General features: G+C 35.8%; 1 protein-coding gene across 5 annotated transcripts in view; it reads left to right on the plus strand.

Moving 5' to 3' along the window:
- Positions 1–21,136, plus strand: part of SEC24B (SEC24 homolog B, COPII coat complex component) — a 99,834-nt gene that overhangs the window by 71,034 nt on the left and 7,664 nt on the right. For all 5 annotated transcript variants that reach the window (XR_006964239.1, XM_047090619.1, XM_047090620.1 and 2 more), the window contains 13 exons: positions 2,012–2,114; positions 5,010–5,136; positions 5,840–5,949; positions 7,673–7,785; positions 10,384–10,502; positions 11,097–11,152; positions 11,395–11,601; positions 14,423–14,546; positions 14,987–15,145; positions 16,210–16,383; positions 17,444–17,554; positions 19,037–19,212; positions 20,042–20,179. Coding sequence is in view for 4 of the 5 variants with exons in the window: in XM_047090619.1 (XP_046946575.1) it covers positions 2,012–2,114; positions 5,010–5,136; positions 5,840–5,949; positions 7,673–7,785; positions 10,384–10,502; positions 11,097–11,152; positions 11,395–11,601; positions 14,423–14,546; positions 14,987–15,145; positions 16,210–16,383; positions 17,444–17,554; positions 19,037–19,212; positions 20,042–20,179 (1,717 nt within the window). In the remaining variant the exon portion in view is untranslated. The remainder of the gene's footprint in view (positions 1–2,011; positions 2,115–5,009; positions 5,137–5,839; positions 5,950–7,672; positions 7,786–10,383; positions 10,503–11,096; positions 11,153–11,394; positions 11,602–14,422; positions 14,547–14,986; positions 15,146–16,209; positions 16,384–17,443; positions 17,555–19,036; positions 19,213–20,041; positions 20,180–21,136) is intronic.

The raw sequence follows: 21,136 nt of genomic DNA on the forward strand, positions 1-21,136 counted from the left end.
TAAACTCTGATTCACAGAAAAATGTTGTCTTCTTCCTTGCATTAGAATTAGCGTTCTTTTTTACAGCCAGTATTTTCCTTTATTAAGGCAGTGATGTTCTACCTTTTTTAAAAAACCGTAAGCTTCTCTTTTTTTCAACCAGAATTTTGTAGAGAATTCCAATACAGGAAACAGAAAATAGAGCCGCTCCGAAGATTCCCCCTCTTCTCCTACCCGCTGCCACCAATCCCCCATCGGTGCCTAAGGCAGCATCAAGATCATTGTCATAAAAATGTATAATCACTGATTCTAGGATAAAAACAGCTGCCTATTCCTGTGAATATAAGTTGCTATCAGGTCGTAAGTATGTGGATTTTGGCCTTGTATTATAGAAGATTAGGCATCCCCTAAGTAGGTGAATGTGGTCTATGTATATGTTTGAAGAGATTCCACAGGTTCAGGGGATGGTGTGTGTGTTTTCTGTGAAAATCTCTCTGTTATCAAAATAGCAACGCAGAGCAATTAGGAGTGTAGACTTTAGAGCTGGACAGACACAGGTTCTTACCATGGTTCCACTGATAAATAGCTATAAGGCTCTGCACATTTTTTTTTAATACTCATTTTTGAGAGGGGGCAAGTGGGGGAGGGGCAAAGAGAGAGGGGGACAGAGGATCTGAAGTGGGCTCTGCACTGACAGCAGTGAGCCCGACGTGGGGCTCAAATTCACGAACTGTGAGATCATGACCTGAGCCAAAGTTGGATGCTTAACCAACTGAGCCACTCAGGTGCCCCAAGACTGTGCAAATTTCTTAACTTCTCAAATTTTCAGTGTTGTCAGCTGTAAAACAGGAGTAATAATTGTGCCTACATAAAACGATAAATCATTTATTCAATAAATATTTATCAAATGCCTTCTAAATTAAGGGCCAGGCACTGGTTTTAGGTGCTAGGAATGAAGCAGTAAGCAGAGTTCCTAATCATTTGCAACCTTTATGCTATTAGGGAAGACATACTATGAACAGTCAAAAAATCGTAAGTTAACCTTCATAAGTTAGGGATCATGCGTGTAACGTAATGTCAGAATATTACTATGAGGTAGAGAGTAGTAAGGGTAGAGGCTGGCTGTTTTTAATTGAGGAGTCGGGGTAGGTTTTTCTCAAGGAGTTAACATTTGAGTAGAGATCTGAATGAAGTATGAGAACAAACCAAGTGTGCCAAGCTGCATGAACAGTAAACACAGAAGTCCTGAAGCAGGGACCGCCTTAGTGCGTTCATGGAACACCACCAGCCCGAAGTCTGTACGTATCTGGATATCTACATACTATCGACTGCTCTTCTTAAAATTTCTTTTCTGGTGTCCAGTACTTCTTGCTTCTTATCTCTTTGATTGCTCCTTTATTGATTCTGTGTCTACTGACCTTGACTTATAACTCAATGAGCTATAAGCACTTTGTCCAAGAGAGGAATAGTGCTAGGGTCACACAGGACAAAATGATCTCTGATCTCAAGGGGAAAAGACAGACAAGGTACACAACCCTAAGGCAAGGCAGAGTAATACATAGAAGCATAAACTGATCTCAAAGCACAGGAAGACGTCATTTCTTCTGACTTGTTAGCAGAAGGAAGGGTGGTTTCAGAAGAAGCGATAATTTTGAGGAGTCTCATAGTAAGAGAGTTTCAACAGGTGGAAAATGGTCAGGAAAGCAGAAACAGCATTACTAAAGATGCGGGGGTATACCTGTTCACTTGTGTTTTCCACTCCCTCCGATTCCTGTTCTTAGTCATAATGTTTTTTCCCAAATGTGTTAAACGTTTCCACCATGAAAATGTTGAGTCGTTGATTTAGGTCTTTTGACATATATTGCAAATATGCCTGCTTAGAGTAACATGGATCTTTCTAGTTCTAGTTCTAGAACATTCTCAGATAATTTTCATCTCTACCCTTGAATGTTAATTATCTACAGCTGTCTACTTCAGTATATTTTTTTTCTCTGATAGCTAATATAGTCCGTGTTGCCTCTGTTTTTTGCAGTTCATTTCGGTGTACTTTGACAAATATTCCACAGACCCAGGCTTTACTGAATAAAGCTAAGCTTCCTTTAGGATTGCTGTTACATCCTTTCAGAGACCTGACGGTAAAGTGACATATTTCAAAATATTTGTGGATACTGATGTATGTTTGTGTGCAGGGTGTTTGGATTGTATATCTTCTGGGAGATTGTTTTTCATCTTCTTTTATTTTTTAAGTTAGAAATAATCATTTTTGTGAAACTCAACTCAGCAGACATTGTTTTTTAAAGTACCTGCTCTGTGACAGGCTCTAAGCACTGATAAATACAGAAATAACTAAGTCATTGACTTTGCTCCTAAGAAATTTATATGTAACAGGGGACCAAGATGTAAAAACAAATAAACGATGGTATAGGGTAACCAATATGTAACTAACCAAATTCTGTGAGGTACTTAGGCACTGAGTACAGGATGGGAAGTGATTTTCTCTAGGTGCAGTAGCAGAGGTTTTCTGTGACTGACGAGGTCTGAGCTGGATTTTGAAAGTTTAGTACTTTTGGAAATTGGAAAGACCATTGCAGATAACCTTTGGGAGCTCTATTAAACATAAAGGTTGTACCTTGTACTAACAGTAATGTCCAGTTAGGGAGGAAAACTATATGATGTTCCTAACTGTAGTGAACAAATAACCTTTGCAATAATAAGTCCAAATGCTTCAAGTCTATTGAATTAAAACATTACTTGTTTATGTTTCCACAGTCTGTTGGTTTAATGCCGAGCTTGCTGGATTTTTACATATACTTCTGCTATTTTATGCAAATATGTTGTCTTTAAACTAAAATTCTAAACTTCATAAAGTTTATCCAGATATATTTTATTTATACTTTGTAAGTTGTATTTCCCCCTCACATTTTTTTACTGCTGTGGTTTTCTATCCTTACTGCTGCCCTTTTCTTTTGCCCTCATTAATCAAAAAAAAAAAGTGTTTATTAACTACCTATTGTGCCAGATGCTGAGGTTATAAAGGTCAGTAAGGTTCCTTATGGAACTAACTTTCATACTAGGATGTATAGAAAGGAACAGAGTGAATAGAAAATAAAATAATTATGATACGCAATAAATACCTTGAATTTACTCATTCAGTAAATACTGTATCATCACCTATAATACTATTTCAGCCATTATCTCTAAACCAAGATAGTTAATTTCCTATATACATAAGTGAGAATTTTTGTCTAAACACAGATGCCATATATGATATTTTCTGGAAGTGTATACACTAAAACTAAATTGGCAACAGTGGTTTCCTCTGGGCTGTAGAATCCTGGGTAATTCTTTGTTTTCTCATTTTCAGTTAATTGTGCTTCCTGATTTTTTCATGAAGTGTTTTGTCATTACTTGTGTAATAAAAACTGTGTATGTTAAAGAAATTAAATACAAAGATATAAATATTTATGTATAGATGGAAAAAAGCGAGAAGGAAATATACTAAAATGTTATCAGGGATTAATTGAATTAATTAAATAATATTTGGGGTTTTAGTGTTTTTTCATATTTTCTAAAGTTCTTAAAGTAAATATAAAGTTCCCTTCCCAAGCCCTTTCTTCCCTTTTCCCTTTTTTTTAAAGGAGTCCAAAACAGATTTATAAGTTTATTTTTGAATATTTTTCATGCTGACTTTTAAGTTTATGTATTTATTTTGAGGGGGGGGTGCGGAGAAAGGGCAAGTGAGGGAGGGGCAGAGAGGAGAGAGGATCCCAAGTAGGCTCCACAGTGTCAGCACAGAGCCCAATGGAGGGTTCAAACTCACAAACCATGAGATCATGACCTGAGCTAAAGTTGGACACTTAACCGAGTGAGCTACCCAGGTGCCCTTATAAGTTTATTTTTATATATCATAATTTATAATCTTTGCCCCCTCAACACTTTTAAAAAGGTCACTAAAATTACCAGCATTTCAGTGGTCTCTTTTTTGATAAGTTTAGCACCGAAACATTCTCATTCTCTTAAAAAATAACTCGTTCAAAACTAGGTAGAACTTCTGCCTTTGATTACCTAAAACTGTCTCACACACACACATACACATTTTGTTCATGTATTTTTTGTTGTTGTTGTTAATGTTTATTTTTGAGAGAGAGAGACAGGGAAAGCACAAGCAGGGAAGGGCAGAAAGTGAGGGAGACAGAAGCATGCTCCAGGCTCTGAGCTGTCTGCACGGAACCCAGTGCAGGCCTCGAACTCACAAACCATGAGATCATGACCTGAGCCGAAGTTGGACTCTTAACCAACTGAGCCACCCAGGTGCCTCTTGTGTATTTTTTTTTTAATTTTTTTTAACATTTTATTTATTTTTGAGACAGGGAGAGACAGAGCGTGAACAGGGGAGGGTCAGAGAGAGGGAGACACAGAATCTGAAACAGGCTCCAGGCTCTGAGCTGTCAGCACAGAGCCCGACGCGGGGCTGGAACGCACAGGCCGTGAGATCATGACCTGAGCCGAAGTCGGCCACTTAACCGACTGAGCCACCCAGGCGCCCCGTATTTTTTTTTTTTTTTTTTTTTTTTTTAAAGCACATCGTGTTTGTGTTTTTGTGGCCTCGGTTCCCATCAGGACTGTGTGGCTGGCTGGTGAGCAGTGCCTGATGGTCTAGTACCAGGTGCTGTCGGGCAACAAAGACAAAGACATTTTTATGTGGTACATTTTTCTTTCTCACTGATATTTCTTGAGTCTACCTGATGAGCTCTGAGTTATTGTCTTGGCCAACCAGGCTTTTCTTATGAGCCGATAACTTTTATTACATTTGGTAATAAAATGTTTTGGTGTTATTTTACAGTTTGTGACGAAGGGGGAGAAAACTTGACAGCTGCCTGTGTTGCTCAGCACATCACTGGATTTTATTAAAAGGCATCAATTCCAAAACTCAGTTATGGTTTCTGTTGTGTATGTGGAGCAGAGCAGTATGCGTTCCGTTTTTCCCTGTGGTGATTTTTCTGCTACAGCGTCTTTATTTTACTTCCTAGCAATTACCAGTGATAACATCAAACACCATCGTGAGGTGCCGGTCGTGTCGAACATATATCAACCCTTTTGTATCCTTCATTGATCAACGTAGATGGAAATGCAATTTGTGCTATAGAGTTAATGATGGTGAGTTTCAGATTCTTAAAATAAGTGTGTTTAATATTATTTTAAACATTTTGACAATTTTGTCATTATCTGGTCTCTTTCCTCATTGCTTCAAAAACTTTCAGGCCCTTTTAATGGAGAAAATGTAGGCTAGGGACACTTCATCTTGGCTGGCCCGGGGATAATTGATAATAAGCAGAGTGACAGTAAGGCCAAATAAAAATAATATTCACAGAACAAGCAGTGAAGGTCATGTAGACTAACTGTGCTTGATCCTGCCAAGTTAAGATTATCTTCAGTTTCTACATTACCAGATATAATTGGTCCATTAAAGCAAGCATACGTTTTTACCAGTATGTGTAGACATGTGCCTACCAGCATGTCTGTCTGGTTTCCCTTTAATCATTTTTTAGGTCCTTGTAGTATAATTGCTTTCAAATTTGTGTTTCTGTCTGATTTCTTTTCATGTCATGTGATATAATAAATAGGACACAAGCCTGGGAGAATCAAGGTTGCCCGTGTCCTGGTTTCCTCACTTGATTTCACTATATGTTTATTTTATCTTGATACATTTTTTAAGGAGTGTTTTTACCATTAGATGTTCACAGAACTGTTGAAACTTGATACAGATACTGACGAAGGTGTTTATTTCTTGGTATGTACATGTGTGTTTAGTTACAAAACATACTACTAACTTTGTACTGGATTTCTGTTTGTTACCTAGTTCCTGAAGAATTTATGTATAACCCCCTAACTCGATCTTATGGAGAGCCTCATAAACGACCAGAAGTTCAGAATTCAACTGTGGAATTCATTGCTTCTTCAGATTACATGGTAACTACTCAGTGTAAAAATTAGCCATAGGATATAACTGTATTGGTCATTTATAATTTTCTGTGAGGTAAATTCTTGCAAAATTTTGTATTGTCCCCAGTATTAATTTTTTACAATAATACCGAAAGTTTATACTTAACAAATAGAAAACTTTTTATAAAGGTTACTTGATGTCCTAAAAGAATGCAGTTATGTCACTAAGAAACATTAGTAAAATTTTGTGATAAGCACTTACACTTATAATTTGTTGTCATTTTGATTTGATTACTGTCATGGAATGAATATAAATATCCTTTTGCCATTTAATATTTAAGACCTTCAAACAGAAAAACTCATGTTTTTGCCAAAAACTGCAGTTTTCCGGCTCCTAAAGATATCACCATCTTACTGGTTCACCCAGTACAGATATCAAGATAAATGGATATCGACCTCACTTTAATTTTTCTCTCTCCAGTTCATCACAAAATTCTACTTGTTCTTTATACTAGTCCTTTAAGATCTCATTCTTCTTTTCTATTTACAAAAATGAATTCTTAGCTAAAGTTCTCCTCTTTATCATATCTCTTCATTTTAAATGCATTTATAATAACCTACATTTCTTCAGTATCCTCATTACTAATCTTTGTCGCCTGCAAAAATGTAAGGTGTTGCTAGTGGGGAAGGGTGAACAGGGACAGTTAATGTGTATTAAATTCCTGGTGTTCAACCCATCTCTCTCTTTATTTTTGTGATTTTTATGGTCCTTTGTGTCCAGTTTAGTATCTCCCCACTTAACTACTATTTCCTTGTCTGTTTCCATATATTAACTTTTACTTTTGGGCACTTTTACTCTGAACTTCTTGCCTTCTTTACAACTTACATTCCCAACTCTGTTATGGCTCCTTAGGATCTCAATCTAATTGAAGTGGTGAAGCAAGAAGTTAATCTTTAATTTTTGCCATATGATCTTTGGTTGGCATATTAAGAAAAAAAAAAGATTTTATATATCCTTTTAACTTTCTATAGCAGTAATTTTTCAAGCCTACTGCAAAAAAGAAATAATAGTATAGTAAGCCATTATTTACCTATCACCAAGCTTCAACAGTTAGCAACATTTTGCTAAATACATTTCATCTAAACCCAGTCCACCCCAGTGTTCCCTCCCCTCACCCACCCTGGAGTTTATTAAATGCTGATCCCAGCATCATATCATTTAACCTATAAATACTTCAGTATATATCTCTACCAGATAATGACTTAACATACTTAGAATACCATCACCAGCACTTTCTTTACACTTAGCACTTAATACTTGTGACTTAGCCACCACCAGGTGACCCAACAGCTAGTACTAATGGCTACTACTATCAGTTGTAAGATTCTAAAAACTAAATATAAAAGACAATGTTTTTTGGAGTAGGGAAGGGATATAGAGGTTCGCATTAAATAGTAAATAAGCTTAATTTTTCTTTGGAAGATAGCTCAGTCAGCACTCTATCAGGAAGACATTTAGCTTATTTAACTATTACTGTGTAACAACTACCTTATTATGCTTAATCCATAACCAACTTTATAAGAAAAAAAGTTAAAGGAATGTCATTTTCTTTAGCACATTGGATCTTACAAAATATCGATCCTATGTGTGTATTTTTTTGTGTCATCAGTAAATACCCAGTGGTAACAGTGGTATGAAAAGAATAAACTGTACCTACTAAATAAATTACATTATTTTTATTCCTTTCAGCTTCGTCCTCCTCAACCTGCAGTTTACTTATTTGTTTTAGATGTATCTCATAATGCAGTGGAAGCTGGATATTTGACAATTTTGTGCCAGTCGTTGTTAGAAAATCTAGACAAGTAAGAAATGTTTTTACTCATAATGTGTTTGTGTGTGTACAAATATATATAAATGTGAAGTTTATTAGCGATTTATGGGGTTCGTTTTTATTACAGTTTGACTTCATTTATCTATCACTGCACAGTACTTCTTGTCCACCTCAGACCAAGGATCCTGCTACTTCAATTATTATGATTCATGACTTGCTGTCCAAATCATAAAATTCTAAATGTTTAATACTTGCTAAGGAATTTAGATCTCATCTAACTGTTCCTCTGACTTGACAGATCTGAACACTGACCAGGATATCAAGGATCCAGATGAGAGAAATCTAGCTGTAATTTTTGCCTGAGCAAGGAGTTTTTCATGAGTTTCAAATGTCCTAATGAGAAAATGAGCCAGATAAAAGGGAAGAAGGAATTGATTTTGTGCTGAATATTTCAGGAAGCCAGAAACCGAGCTCTTCATTTTGACACATTAGAAATGAGCTATATCGTGCAATTAGAAACGGTATAGGATATTGGCTCTAAATCCTGCCTAGTATTTGTCATGAAGGAGACCCTCAACTAGCTTCAAAAATGGACCTTCCAAATCTCTGGAAAACAAAGTAGTTTGTACATTTCTTTTTTTACTCCCCAAACCTACAGGATATATGACTTAAGGTTATTAGTAAGAGTGGCTCACACCTGCATTGGTTCTTGCCATGTGTAGAGGAGTAGGGGTGGTTATATATAAATACTTTGTCAGAAGTACTCCTGGTGATTTCAGGAGGTTCTCTCCCACCTTCCATTTAAGTATGAGAATCCTTGCTCTGTTACCATAGTCTACATATCACTGATCTGGGCCTATGACTAGTGGATAACGTTGAGATAAAAATACCCAGAAACTTTAAATGATTTGCTTTTAGTTTCTTTTAGTAACTTAGAGTTTTCATAATTTCATCCTTGAGTGAAGCATTTGCCCTATTTTTCGGCACAAGTACTTATTAATTCGGGTGTAGTTTCAGCAGTGAGTAGCAATGGAAGACTGCAAAGAAATAGTTTTAAAGCTGAAGAGTCAGCTTGCTGAAAAAGTATGAGGATATGACCCTAGAAACAGGAGCCTGTCCAGTGCATGACTATTTGTGAGTTAAATAGACCATGCCAAACCAAAAGGATAAAATTGGGAATGGCAAATTATTTAAAACATAACATACAAATATATATATACACACACATACACACACACACACATTTTTTTTATTATTATTAAGCAGAAAATAGCATTAGGAAAGTAAAAAAAGAAGATAACATGTTTTTGGAAAGGGCTATGGATATAACTTGGAGAAAAAGCCATTTGATATGGAGCAATTGCATCTCAACTCTGAATTTTGAGCTTGGAGTAGAGTAGATAGGGAGTCTCCATTCTAATCGGTAACAAACAGCCCTAACACTCCATGACCTTAGAAATTTCAGAGGAGTAAAGAATCATCTGTAGAAACATCATAAATCTTGACCAGTATTGGTAAACTAAACACCCACATAAGTTGGTGCATTGTTTTCTGAAATTTTCTTTGACTTTGCAGACTATCTGACTGGCCTGATCAATCATGCATAACAGTAATAATGTTTCTTGTTTTTGATGTACACTGTTTTGGCATCCTGTGATATTCAAAAATATTTTAAAAGCATTGCTAAAATAATAAATTATATAACAGCATTTAACATAGTGGTACTTAAAAAATATTTTTGTAAGATGAAGCATCCATTTTATCAATAAGGAGAACCTGACGGGCAAAGAAATGGTCATTTATTCTTTTTTTTTGTCATGGCATTGACTCTTGAATACTGAGTTCTTGCAGAAAACTTTTAAAGGACTGATAATAGATAAAATGTCTTGATGTTCTTAAATGTGATTTTTATTTAAAAATTTCCACATTAAAATCTGATTTACAGGGGCGCCTGGGTGGCTCAGTCGGTTGAGCGTCCGACTTCAGCTCAGGTCATGATCTCACAGTTCATGGGTTCGAGCCCCGCATCAGGCTCTGTGCTGACCGCTTTCTCAGAGCCTGGAGGCTGCTTCAGATTCTGTGTCTCCTCCTGTCTCTGCCCCTCCCCCGCTCACGCTTTGTCTCACTGTTTCTCAAAACTAAATAAATATAAAAATAAATAAATAAATAAATAAAATAGAATTAAAAAATAAAATCTGGTTTACATTAATTACATTGTCTTTTCTTGGAAAGTACTCATTTGTCATCTGCCCTTAAACAGTTTGAGCTACATACACTTTTTTTGTAGCATTGGAACTGAAAATATGAGTAAATGTTTAATTAAAGGAGTATGTGCTAGAGGAAAGTTAATAAGAAATCTTTGATTTTTTTAATCATTTTTAGTTTTGGTTTATTATTTGAACATGGTTCAGTTTTCTTGAGTATTAGCTCTAAACACGTTGGTTTCATCTGAAAATGGGATGTTTCATCTTTGCTCTTTTCTGATGTATGTTGGTTTAGAGAGGAATAACTTTCCTCTATGAAAAAGCATGTGTAATTATTCTTAGACTTTGTTTACTATTTCATTATTTTTTTTAATAAAATATGTTACTAAACACTTTGAATTTAAAATTATCATTTTTATCCTTAGGCTTCCTGGAGATTCACGAACAAGAATAGGGTTCATGACCTTCGATAGCACTATTCATTTCTACAATTTACAAGAAGGATTATCACAACCTCAAATGTTGATTGTGTCTGATATAGATGGTAAGCAGTGAATAGAAGTCTTTGTGACTATAGATTTTGGAATTGAGGCTACTGTATTTGACAATACATCCTGTCATAGTGCTGTAAGGATAATTTGGTGCACTTTGATACTTTAAAAACAGTTTCCTGGCGAGGTGCCTGGGTGGCTCAGTTGGTTGAGCGTCCAACTGTTGATTTTGGCTCAGGTCATGATTCCAGGGCTGTGGGATCCAGCCCCATATCAGGCTTTGTGCTGAGCATGGAGCCTGTTTAGATTCTTTCTCTCTCCCTCTGCCCCACTCCCCAATTCATGCTTTCTCTCTCTCTCTCTTTCTCCCTCTCCCTCTCTGTCTCCTCTCTTCTCTCTCTCCTCTCTCTCCTCTCTTCTCTCTCTCTAGATAGATATAGTTTGTTTTCTGGAACATATTTCATTCTAAGTTTCCTATGTCTGTGTGTGTACTTATATGTGCACACACATATGTATAATATATATTTAATAAAGCAGTATCATGGTTCCCATTATATATACAGCCTGTTAAAAACTAAGATTTTTAGATTTATGATATTCTTTTGACTTGATTTATATATTGATTAAAATATATGTTTTCCCTTTAGATGTTTTTCTACCTACACCGGATAGCTTACTTGTGAATCTGTATGAAAGTAAAGAGGTGAGATTGACTTTTCTCTTAAAGTATGAAAATATTTCTGTTATTTTAACTGTTTACTAAAATCTTTAACATTTGTTTACTTAGTATATTAATATTGCATAGACAATGTAGGTAGCATACTTATTGGCCCCTCAGTTTATATCCCCTAAGATACAGTGGTATATATTATACTCCAGAATGTTTTAAAGAAGAAAATTGCCTTGCCCTCTGAGTAATTCAACTTTTAATCTTTGTTTTCCCAGCTTATAAAAGACTTATTGAATGCATTACCAAATATGTTCACCAATACAAGAGAAACACACAGTGCCCTTGGTCCTGCGCTTCAGGCTGCCTTTAAATTAATGTCTCCAACAGGTGGCCGTGTGTCTGTATTTCAGACACAGTTACCTTCCTTGGGTGCAGGACTTCTGCAGTCCAGAGAAGATCCTAATCAGAGATCAAGCACAAAGGTATTTTAGATTTGGTTTCTCTGTCATGTTTAAGATTTTGTTTTGTACCTCCATAGCCCGTGTAATTATTTGTTCATTATTCTGCTTTTTTACTTCATTGATAGTAAAAATCTGGTGAGAAAATGTATCATTTTGCGTTCTTTGTATTACTTTCTTTGCAAGTCATAGAAATTTAAAAATAACTTGCTCTAATCCTTTCATTTTACAGATGAGGAAAATAGATTAAATTTGCCAAAGGTTAAGTAACTAATGGTGAAGGTGTGACTTGATTTTCTGGCTGCAGTTCTCTTTTCTGTTATACAACTGATAATACTAAATCTGAGATATTACAATTTAACATGTTCATACTAATAAACATTTAAAAAAAAATTTTAATGTTTATTTTGAGAGAGACAGAGTGTCAGTGGGGAAGGGGCAGAGAGAGAGCGGGAGAAACAGAATCTGAAACAGGCTCCAGGCTCTGGCTATCAGCACAGAGCCCGATGTGGGGCTCGAACTCGGGAACGGCGAGATCATGACCTAGGCTGAAGTCGGACGCTTAACCGACTGAGCCACCCAGGAGCCCCCATAAACATTTTAATTATAAAGATAATACAAACCATTGTATAACAAGAATAAACTTACTATCAAGATAATAGGATTTAGGGGTGCCTCACTGGCTTGGTTGAAGAACATGTAACTCCTGATATTGGGGTCTTGAGTTTGAGTCCCATGTTGGGTGTAGAGATTACTTAAAATCTTTAAAAAAAAAAAAAAGATAATAATGTTTATATAAACATATACAAATATGCATAATCAGGCATCATACGTATATAGTATATGTTTTAACTGACTTTTTTTCATTGAAGAGTACATTGTGAGCATTTTCTGAGGTCCCAAAAATTGTCTTAATTTTTTTTTAATGTTACTTATTTTTGAGAGAGAGAGAGAGCACAAGCAGGAGTGGTGCGGAAAGAGAGGGGGACACAGAATCCAAAGCAGGCTCCAGGCTCTGAGCTGTCAGCACAGAGCCCAACACGGGGCTCAAACTCACGAACCTTGAGATAATGACCTGAGCTGAAGTCAGAAGCTTACAACTAAGCCACCCAGGTGCCCCTGAAAATTATCTTTAAAAAATATTTTTTAGAGGCACCTGGCTGGCTCAGTCAGAAGAACATGCAACTCTTGATCTCAGGGTCGTGAGTTCAAGCCCCGCTTTGAAGGTAAAGATTACTAAAAACATAAATAAACTTTCAAAAATAAAGAATATCTTTTAGTAAATATGAAAGTACTCGATTTAATTAGTTGCCTCCTAGCTACTGAACTGTTGTTTCCAGTATTTTCTCTATTAAAGAAAAACAAAAAACAAAAACTATGAGACTGAATATTACTTGGGTTTTACATGAAGATTTGGTCAGAATATTTTAATCCCTTGTTTCAAATAATAAATGAGCTAGAATAATCATTTTTGTGCTTTGTATAAGTTTTATGTGATCACAAGGTAATACTATTACAACTAATTGTGAGTCTGAACTAAACAGTTTTAGTAATGCCATAAACATTTAGCCACATATTTAGTTTTTCCTTAGGAAAAATTCCTAGAAGCGAAATTATTGGGTCAAACTTAAGTTATTAAAGTGTTTTACTTGCTTGGGGTTTTTCTTTTCTTTTCTTTTCTTTTCTTTTCTTTTCTTTTCTTTCTTTCTTTCTTTCTTTCTTTTTTTTTTTTTTTTATCAACTGCATCCTTAAGGACTCTCAAATCTTCTAGCCATTATTTTTACTGTTTTTTTATTCTTCATCAATTTGCTAGAGAAAAATAGTGCCATATTTTACTTATTATAGAAACTGTATTATTAGGAAGGTTTTTTGTTTTTGTTTTAAGTAGGCTTCATGCCCAATGTGGAGACCAAAGCAAGTTTTGAACTCACAATTCTGAGATCAAGAGTTGGGCACTTAACCAACTGAGCCCCCCCAGGCATCCCAGAAACTGCATTTTTTAAGTTGCTTTTCAGAAAAAAATCTAATTTTAAAATAAATTAGGGCAAGTGTATTTTTTAAACTCCTCAAGTACAGCTAGCATTCAGTTCATTGATCTATTGCAATCCATCATAGAATACTGAGGGGTTTTGAACAGAGGAAGGTGTTATGTGTTACTGAAGTCTCCAGTGCAGTTTTGTTTTATTTATCTCATTTAACTTTTAGAAATCCTCTTTATTTCCTGGGACTCAGAAGCTTAAATACCTGTTCTGATATACATATTTCTTCATGTCTGAGTAAACTCTAATATAGTAATCATACATTATAATTAAGAGGATTGAAATATTTTGTTATGCAGTGTAGCATAGGAGTTAAGAATTGGAGTCTGACTCTTGCATTTTTAACTCTTCACCAGTGCTACCTTCTCAGCTCAAGTGTCCTCATGCCAATAGGAAAAACCTTCATCAGTCTTTGATTCTGTCACATTGTCATGTAACAGTACACAGTAATGGTTAACAGCACTCACTCTGGAGCCAGAGCCAGACTTCTCAGTTTTATATTCCAGCGTCCGCCACTCAGTAAACACGTAATTGGTTGTTACTTAATCATTTTTTGCCTCAGTTTCCTCACCTGTAAAATGTAGGTAACTTCAATTTGTTTAAAACCTCTCCAACAGTCCTTTATTAGTGCTTTATAAATGTTAACAATTAGTCTTGTAGGATCTATGCCAACTACCTAGATGTTTCAAAAACTTACTTAGTTTGATAGGAGGACAAAGTATCATCTTCGTTACTGTAAGAGAGGTATAGAAATGTGTGCATAGTGCAAGGCTTCCAGCTCTTTCTTTATGGCCTGTTGATTTAGGTTGTACAGCATCTTGGCCCTGCAACGGATTTTTATAAGAAACTGGCTTTAGATTGCTCAGGGCAGCAGACTGCAGTGGATCTATTCCTCTTAAGTTCACAGTATTCTGATCTTGCTTCTCTAGGTAAGGAGATTCCATGTTCATCTGTTTACATAAACATTTTTAACATAAACATTTTTAGCATATAGTCAAATCTAAACTCTTTAGTAAGGGTTCTCTATTTGGGGATAAAAAGCATGTGAATTAGATAGATGATATCTGTGAAAATTACCAGTAACTGTACAGCACTATACAAATCTAAAATGCTATTACTATTTGTTTTTAAAATCTAATTCCTTTGCCATTCTGCTCAACAATAAACCCTATCCAGATATTTTACAAATATTTGTGTTTTCGCAGATTGGTATTTTCTTACTTTGACAGCTTAGGCTTCTTCCTTAAGACTTAGATTTTTTTCATGATATAAAAATCTGTACTATTGTTGGGCAAGTAAGATATTCCTGGATATTATTATAGGATATCATTGTTTCTGTAGCTAATATTTTTTATATTTCTCTCTAAAGCTTGCATGTCCAAGTATTCTGCAGGGTGCATCTATTATTATCCATCTTTCCACTATACTCACAATCCTTCACAAGCAGAAAAGTTACAGAAAGACCTGAAACGGTATCTCACAAGAAAAATTGGGTTTGAAGCTGTTATGAGAATAAGGTGTACTAAAGGTATGAAATTACAAGAATCATGCTTTATGTTATGTACTTTTGTCAAAATTACTTTGACTACCTATAATGATTCTTCATCATTCAGGACTCCCTGCTTGAACCAGTCAGCTATAAGCTGTTTTAAATGTATATAGTTATTGAATAATCATTGCCTAATTTCTTAAGTAATTTGAATAAATGAGAAAAAATAATGTTTGCTTTATTAGGAAGAACCTAAGAAAAAGCCATACTGGAGGTGATTTTAGAAGGAGAATTAGAGGAGTAGGGAAGATCATAAGTGAAAATTGTTTGATGAATGATCTTTGCCTTCATAATCGTTCAGTTAGTCTTCAGTTTGCATTACCTCAGTTTTATGTGAATGTTTGCTGGAGGGATTCTCATCCCTAATTTTAATTAAAAAAAAATTTTTTTTAATGTTTATTTTTGAAAGAGAGAGAGACAGAGCATAAGCCGGGGAGGAGCAGAGAAAGAGGGAGACACAGAATCCAAAGAAGGCTCCAGGCTCTAAGCTGTCAGCACAGAGCCCAACGTGGGGCTCAAACCCACAGACTGTGAGATCATGACCTGAGCAAAAGTCAGACCCTAAACAGACTGAGCCACCCGGGCGCCCCCCCCCCCCCCAATTTTAATTCTTAAATGAGTTATATAGTAACCGTCATTAGTTTCATTTTGTATATTAGATCTTTGTCTGACTTCAAATCATGTATGAGAAAATACAAGATTAGTTATCAATACAAGTTAAATGTATACTGTCTCTTTTATATAACATGCATTGTTTGTTGGTTTTGAATTGCTATTTTAGAACCTCTACTAACACCCTAATCCTAACCCTTTTGATTTAGAATCACAGGGGCACCTGAATGGCTCAGTCAGTTAAGCATCTGACTCTTGATCTCGGAGTCTTGAGTTCAGGCCCCACATTGGGCTCCATGCCTCCAGCATGGAGGCTACTAAAAAAAAAAAATTCAAAATCAGAGACAGTTTTTACTTTAAAAAGTAGCTTTAGCCTGAGGTAAAGATACTTCTGTCGCTTTATCTTTTATAACAAGTTTTCTCTTCCTTAGGTCTTTCAATGCACACTTTTCACGGAAACTTCTTTGTCCGTTCCACTGATTTGTTATCCCTTGCCAACATCAATCCTGATGCTGGATTTGCAGTACAGCTGTCAATCGAAGAAAATTTGACAGATACTTCCTTAGTGTGCTTTCAGACAGCTTTATTATATACATCAAGCAAAGGTAATGTTAATAGATATGAAATATAATCAGCCGTAATTTCCCCCTCCTTTTACATGCTGGTGGAAATGGGGAGAAGGAATGAATGTACAGTGGGAGATAAATGGAATCTGCATTAGTGAATCAAATATATGTTCTGTTTTTTTTTTTTAACTCATTTTGAATCTTTAGTATCATTTTGTTGTTGTTTTTGTTTTGTTTTGTTTTATTAAGGGAGAGAGCGAGCACACAAGCAGGGGAGAAAATTCCAAGCAGGCTCCACGCTCAGTGCAGAGCCCGATGCAGGGCTTAATCCCACAACCCTGGGATCATGACCTGAGCCTAAATCAAGAGTCAGACACTCAACCAACTGAGCCACCCAGGTGCCCTTTTAATATCTAATATCTAATATTTTTGACTCGTGGAAGTCATGGATTCTCAGTATCATATGTGTCTGGTAAACTCATGCTAAATCCAGCTATGTCATCCTTAGCATTATTTTTTGCCCCATAAAATAAATAAATCTGTATATCATGTAAGACCCATGTTAGTTACTTGACAGTCAGGTTTTCCGACATTTTACTATGCTGTATATAATTTACGATGATTGATACTAAACTGAAAACCAGGAGGCACCTGGGTGGCTCAGTTGGTTGAATGTCCAACTCTTGATTTCCACTCAGGTCATGATCCCAGGGTCGTGGGATCAAGCCCCGTGTCAGTCTCTGCACTGAGTGTGGAGCCTGCCTAAAATTCTCTGTATCTCTACCTCTGTCCCCCTCCACAGCTTGTGCGCACTCTCTCTCTCTCTCTCTCTCTGTCAAAAAATTAAAAATAATAAAAAACTTAAAAATAAAAGCCAGAATCTAATGTTCAACTGTATACAAAATATATATCACAATCTATAAATATGGAGAGTGTTTGATTTTCTTTAAAACCCATTACGTGTAAAACTTTGTGTTTACATTTCAGAATTCTGTTGGTTTAATTCAGTCAGATAGTAACCTGAATACTGTTTTGACCTGTCTGCTTTATTTCTGTCTTGGTCTAGTGTGTTTTGACATTATTTCATCATTTCCTATAGGCGAACGGAGAATTAGAGTGCACACGCTCTGTTTGCCAGTAGTGAGTTCACTAGCAGATGTGTATGCGGGAGTGGACGTACAGGCTGCCATCTGCCTTCTGGCAAACATGGGTGAGTAAGAACGTGGACGACTTGGATTCTTCTGTCCTAAAAGCTGAAACCTGGACGTTTTTTTTACCCTAGAAATTACTTACTTAGAAAGTGTATATGTTTTACATCTTCACTTACAGAAGTGTGAATTGGACTGTTCTTATATTTCTTATTAACTCTTTAGTTTAAAACCTCCTGGGGGATTCATAATCACTAAAAACTGGTAACAACCCAAATGTCCTTCAGTTGATGAATGTTTGAACAGACTATGGTGTATCCATACCATTAACTGTAACTCAGTGATAAAAAGAAATGAATTGTTGATACGTGAATAGACATGGATGACTCTCAGAGGCATCATGCTAAATGGAAGGGAGCTAGCTTCAAAAGGAGACAGCTGTAGACATACTCATATGACATTCTGGAAAAGGGAAAATTCCAGGGGTGAAAAACAGATCAGTGATTATCAGGGTTAAGGATAGTGGGAAGATTTTACTACAAGGGGCCAGCACCACTGGATATTTTTGGGGTAATGGAACTGTGGTGTATTTTGATTGTGATATTGATTACATAGCTGTGCGTTTGACATATAATCACCATAGAATTATACCCAAAAGAATAAATATTATTATATGTAAGTTTTAAAAAAAAAGTCTTTTGGGGAATTAATATAATACTGGGAGTGTTGTTTTTAATGAATTTTCCTTTTTGACATGAAATGAATCTTATTTTTCATGTAGTCCTAGAGAAAAGTAGTCATTATTATCCATTTTGGGAAAAATTATAATACCATATACTAAAGTATCCCAGTATTTTATTATTTTATCTGTATTTCAAATTCAGTATGTTATAACTGATTGTTTTTCAATATAATTTTTTTTATTCAGTATAATTTTTATTTTTAATACTTGGGCATACCTATAAGCTATCTCTAGTTTAATAAAATATGTGCTTGGAAGAAAATAACTTTCACACTGATACCTGGCTCTTCAGTGTCTGCATGAGAAGCTATGTTCAGTTGCCCTCTTTTTTTTTTTGTTGACCTGGAAATGCTTTAATAAAGAAAATTTTAGAGGATCACAAGGTATGACTCAGATAGCAGAACCCAGCATTGTTTATGCAAAAAAAAAAAAATGATACTTTATACATGTGACTTCTACTGGAGAAATGAAAACATCCCTAGAGCTTTCTTGCTCAGATGTAAATGGATGGTACACATTCCCTAATATCAATAGAAGTTAAGCATTTTTAGATGTATAGAGACTAAAACCAAAAGGTCCGAAACAATCTAGATTTGTTCTGATTGACAGAATTGTTCACATTTACCTCACAAAAAATGTGTCATGAGTAGACACTTACAAAATGAAGGGGCAGGTGAAATGTATTTTTCTATCCTGAAAACAGTGTTTGTTGCTTTCTTAAGAAATGCATATAAATTTTATCTCTCGTAGCATTCATTGGAATCTAATGGTGAAATACATTTTCATTTTGATTGCTTTATAGCTGTTGATCGATCCATCTCCTCAAGCCTATCAGATGCAAGAGATGCCTTAGTGAATGCTGTCGTGGATTCCTTATCTGCATACGGCTCAACGGTCTCAAATTTACAGCACTCTGCCCTGATAGCACCCAGCTCCCTCAAGCTGTTTCCTCTCTATGTTTTGGCCCTTCTTAAACAGGTAGCTGTCTATCTACACTGTTACATTTCGTAAAGATGAAGAAATGAAATCCAGGTTTTCTGCGGTTTTTCATATTTAACTAGGCAGTTTTGCAGCTTAGCACTGGAAAATTTTTGAAAAACAGAAGATCAGTGGAAAATGAAAGCATATAAAAACAGGATGTTTGAAACCATATGCTCTCTTTAATATGTGGAAGCAACAAGGGGCACCTGGGTGGCTCAGTTGGTTAAGCGTCCAACTTTGGCTCGGGTCATGATCTCGCAGTTCGGGAGTTCAAGCCCCGCATCAGGCTCTGTGCTGACAGCTCGGATCCTGGAGCCTACTTCGGATTCTGTATCTCCCTCTCTCTCTGCCTTTCCCTGGCTCATTCTCGCTCTTGTTGTCTCTCTCTCTCTCTCTCTCTCTCAAAAATAAATAAACATTAAAAAAAATAATATGTGGGAGCAACTTAAAGAATGGTATGCTTTTATAGCACACTCTTAGTATGTATGTGCTTCTGGAACAAGACTCTAAGGAAAGGATATACTGTCCATCGAACATCTTTCCAAGTCTCAAGCACTATAATAACTGTTATATATGCATCATCTTATTTAATCCTTACCACACCCTAGAGAGGTAAGCATTTTTTTTGTTTTTATTATGATAATAGTATAGCTTTGAGAAGCTAATAACTTGCTCACCTATCTACCTGTTCAGTGTCAGAGCTGAGAATTTAATCCAGGTCTGTTTTGAAGGCCATGCTTTTTCCATGACTGTGATGGTATATATATTTGTTTTAATGTTTGTCTATATTTGTTTTATTTGAAAATATGTATTTTTTTCCTCGTAGAAAGCATTTAGAACTGGTACAAGCACACGCCTGGATGATCGTGTATATGCCATGTGTCAGATAAAGTGTCAGCCACTTGTTCATCTAATGAAAATGATTCATCCCAACTTATACAGGATAGACAGATTGACAGATGAGGTAGGATTTTTTAAATATATTTGAGCGTCTTGATTCTACAGCTAGGCTGCTAATGTAAGGTGCTAACAATTTTTTACATCTGCTCTTTCCCTATAGTGGTAATATAGTAAATGACGACACTAGCTGTAGAGTTGGTTGAACAGTAGGACTATTAGATACCGTCTGTGGTCATGGAGTTTTCAAAAATAACGGGAAGTAATTCAACTTATGGGTTTGGTTATATTTATTACAAAGTAAATTGTAGAGTGGACATTTCCATTTGTATTTGGTAGATACTGACTGTTCCTGATGTGATCAGAAGGCAATTTTTGGTTTTGTTTTTAATTCCAGTATAATTAATGTATAGTATAATGTTATGTATAAGGTTCAGGTGTACAATATAGTGGATCAACAATTCTGTACATTACTCACTGCTCATCATGATAAATGTACCCTTAATCTCCTTCACCTGTTTCCTGCATCTCCCCCCACCTTCCCTCTGGAAACCACCAGTTTGTTCTCCACAGTTAATAGTCTATTTTTTGTTTGTTCCTTTTTTTCTTCATGTTTTCTTAAATTCCACATATGAGTGAAATCATGGGGTATTTGTCTTTCTCTGACTGACTTACTTCATTTAGCATGATACCATCTAGATCCACCCATGTTATTGCAAATGACAAGATTTCATTCTTTTTTATGACTAATATTCCATTATTTATATATACCACTTCTTTATCCATCCATCTGTTGATGGATACTTGGGTTGCTTCCATACTTTGGCTATTGTAAATAAATAAACATAGAGATGCTTGTATCCTTTTGAATTAGTGCTTTTGTATTCTTTGGGGAAATACCCAGTAGTGGAATTACTGGATAATATGGTAATTCTATTTTTACCTTTTTGAGGAACCTCCATACTGTTTTCCACAATGGCTGTACCAGTTTTCATTCCCACCGATAGTGTATGAGGGTTCCTTT

This window comes from Lynx rufus, unplaced genomic scaffold, assembly GCF_022079265.1.
Source record: "Lynx rufus isolate CCGP_SWC_20201006 ecotype Redwood Valley unplaced genomic scaffold, mLynRuf1.p SCAF_3, whole genome shotgun sequence".
NCBI lineage: Eukaryota > Metazoa > Chordata > Mammalia > Carnivora > Felidae > Lynx > Lynx rufus.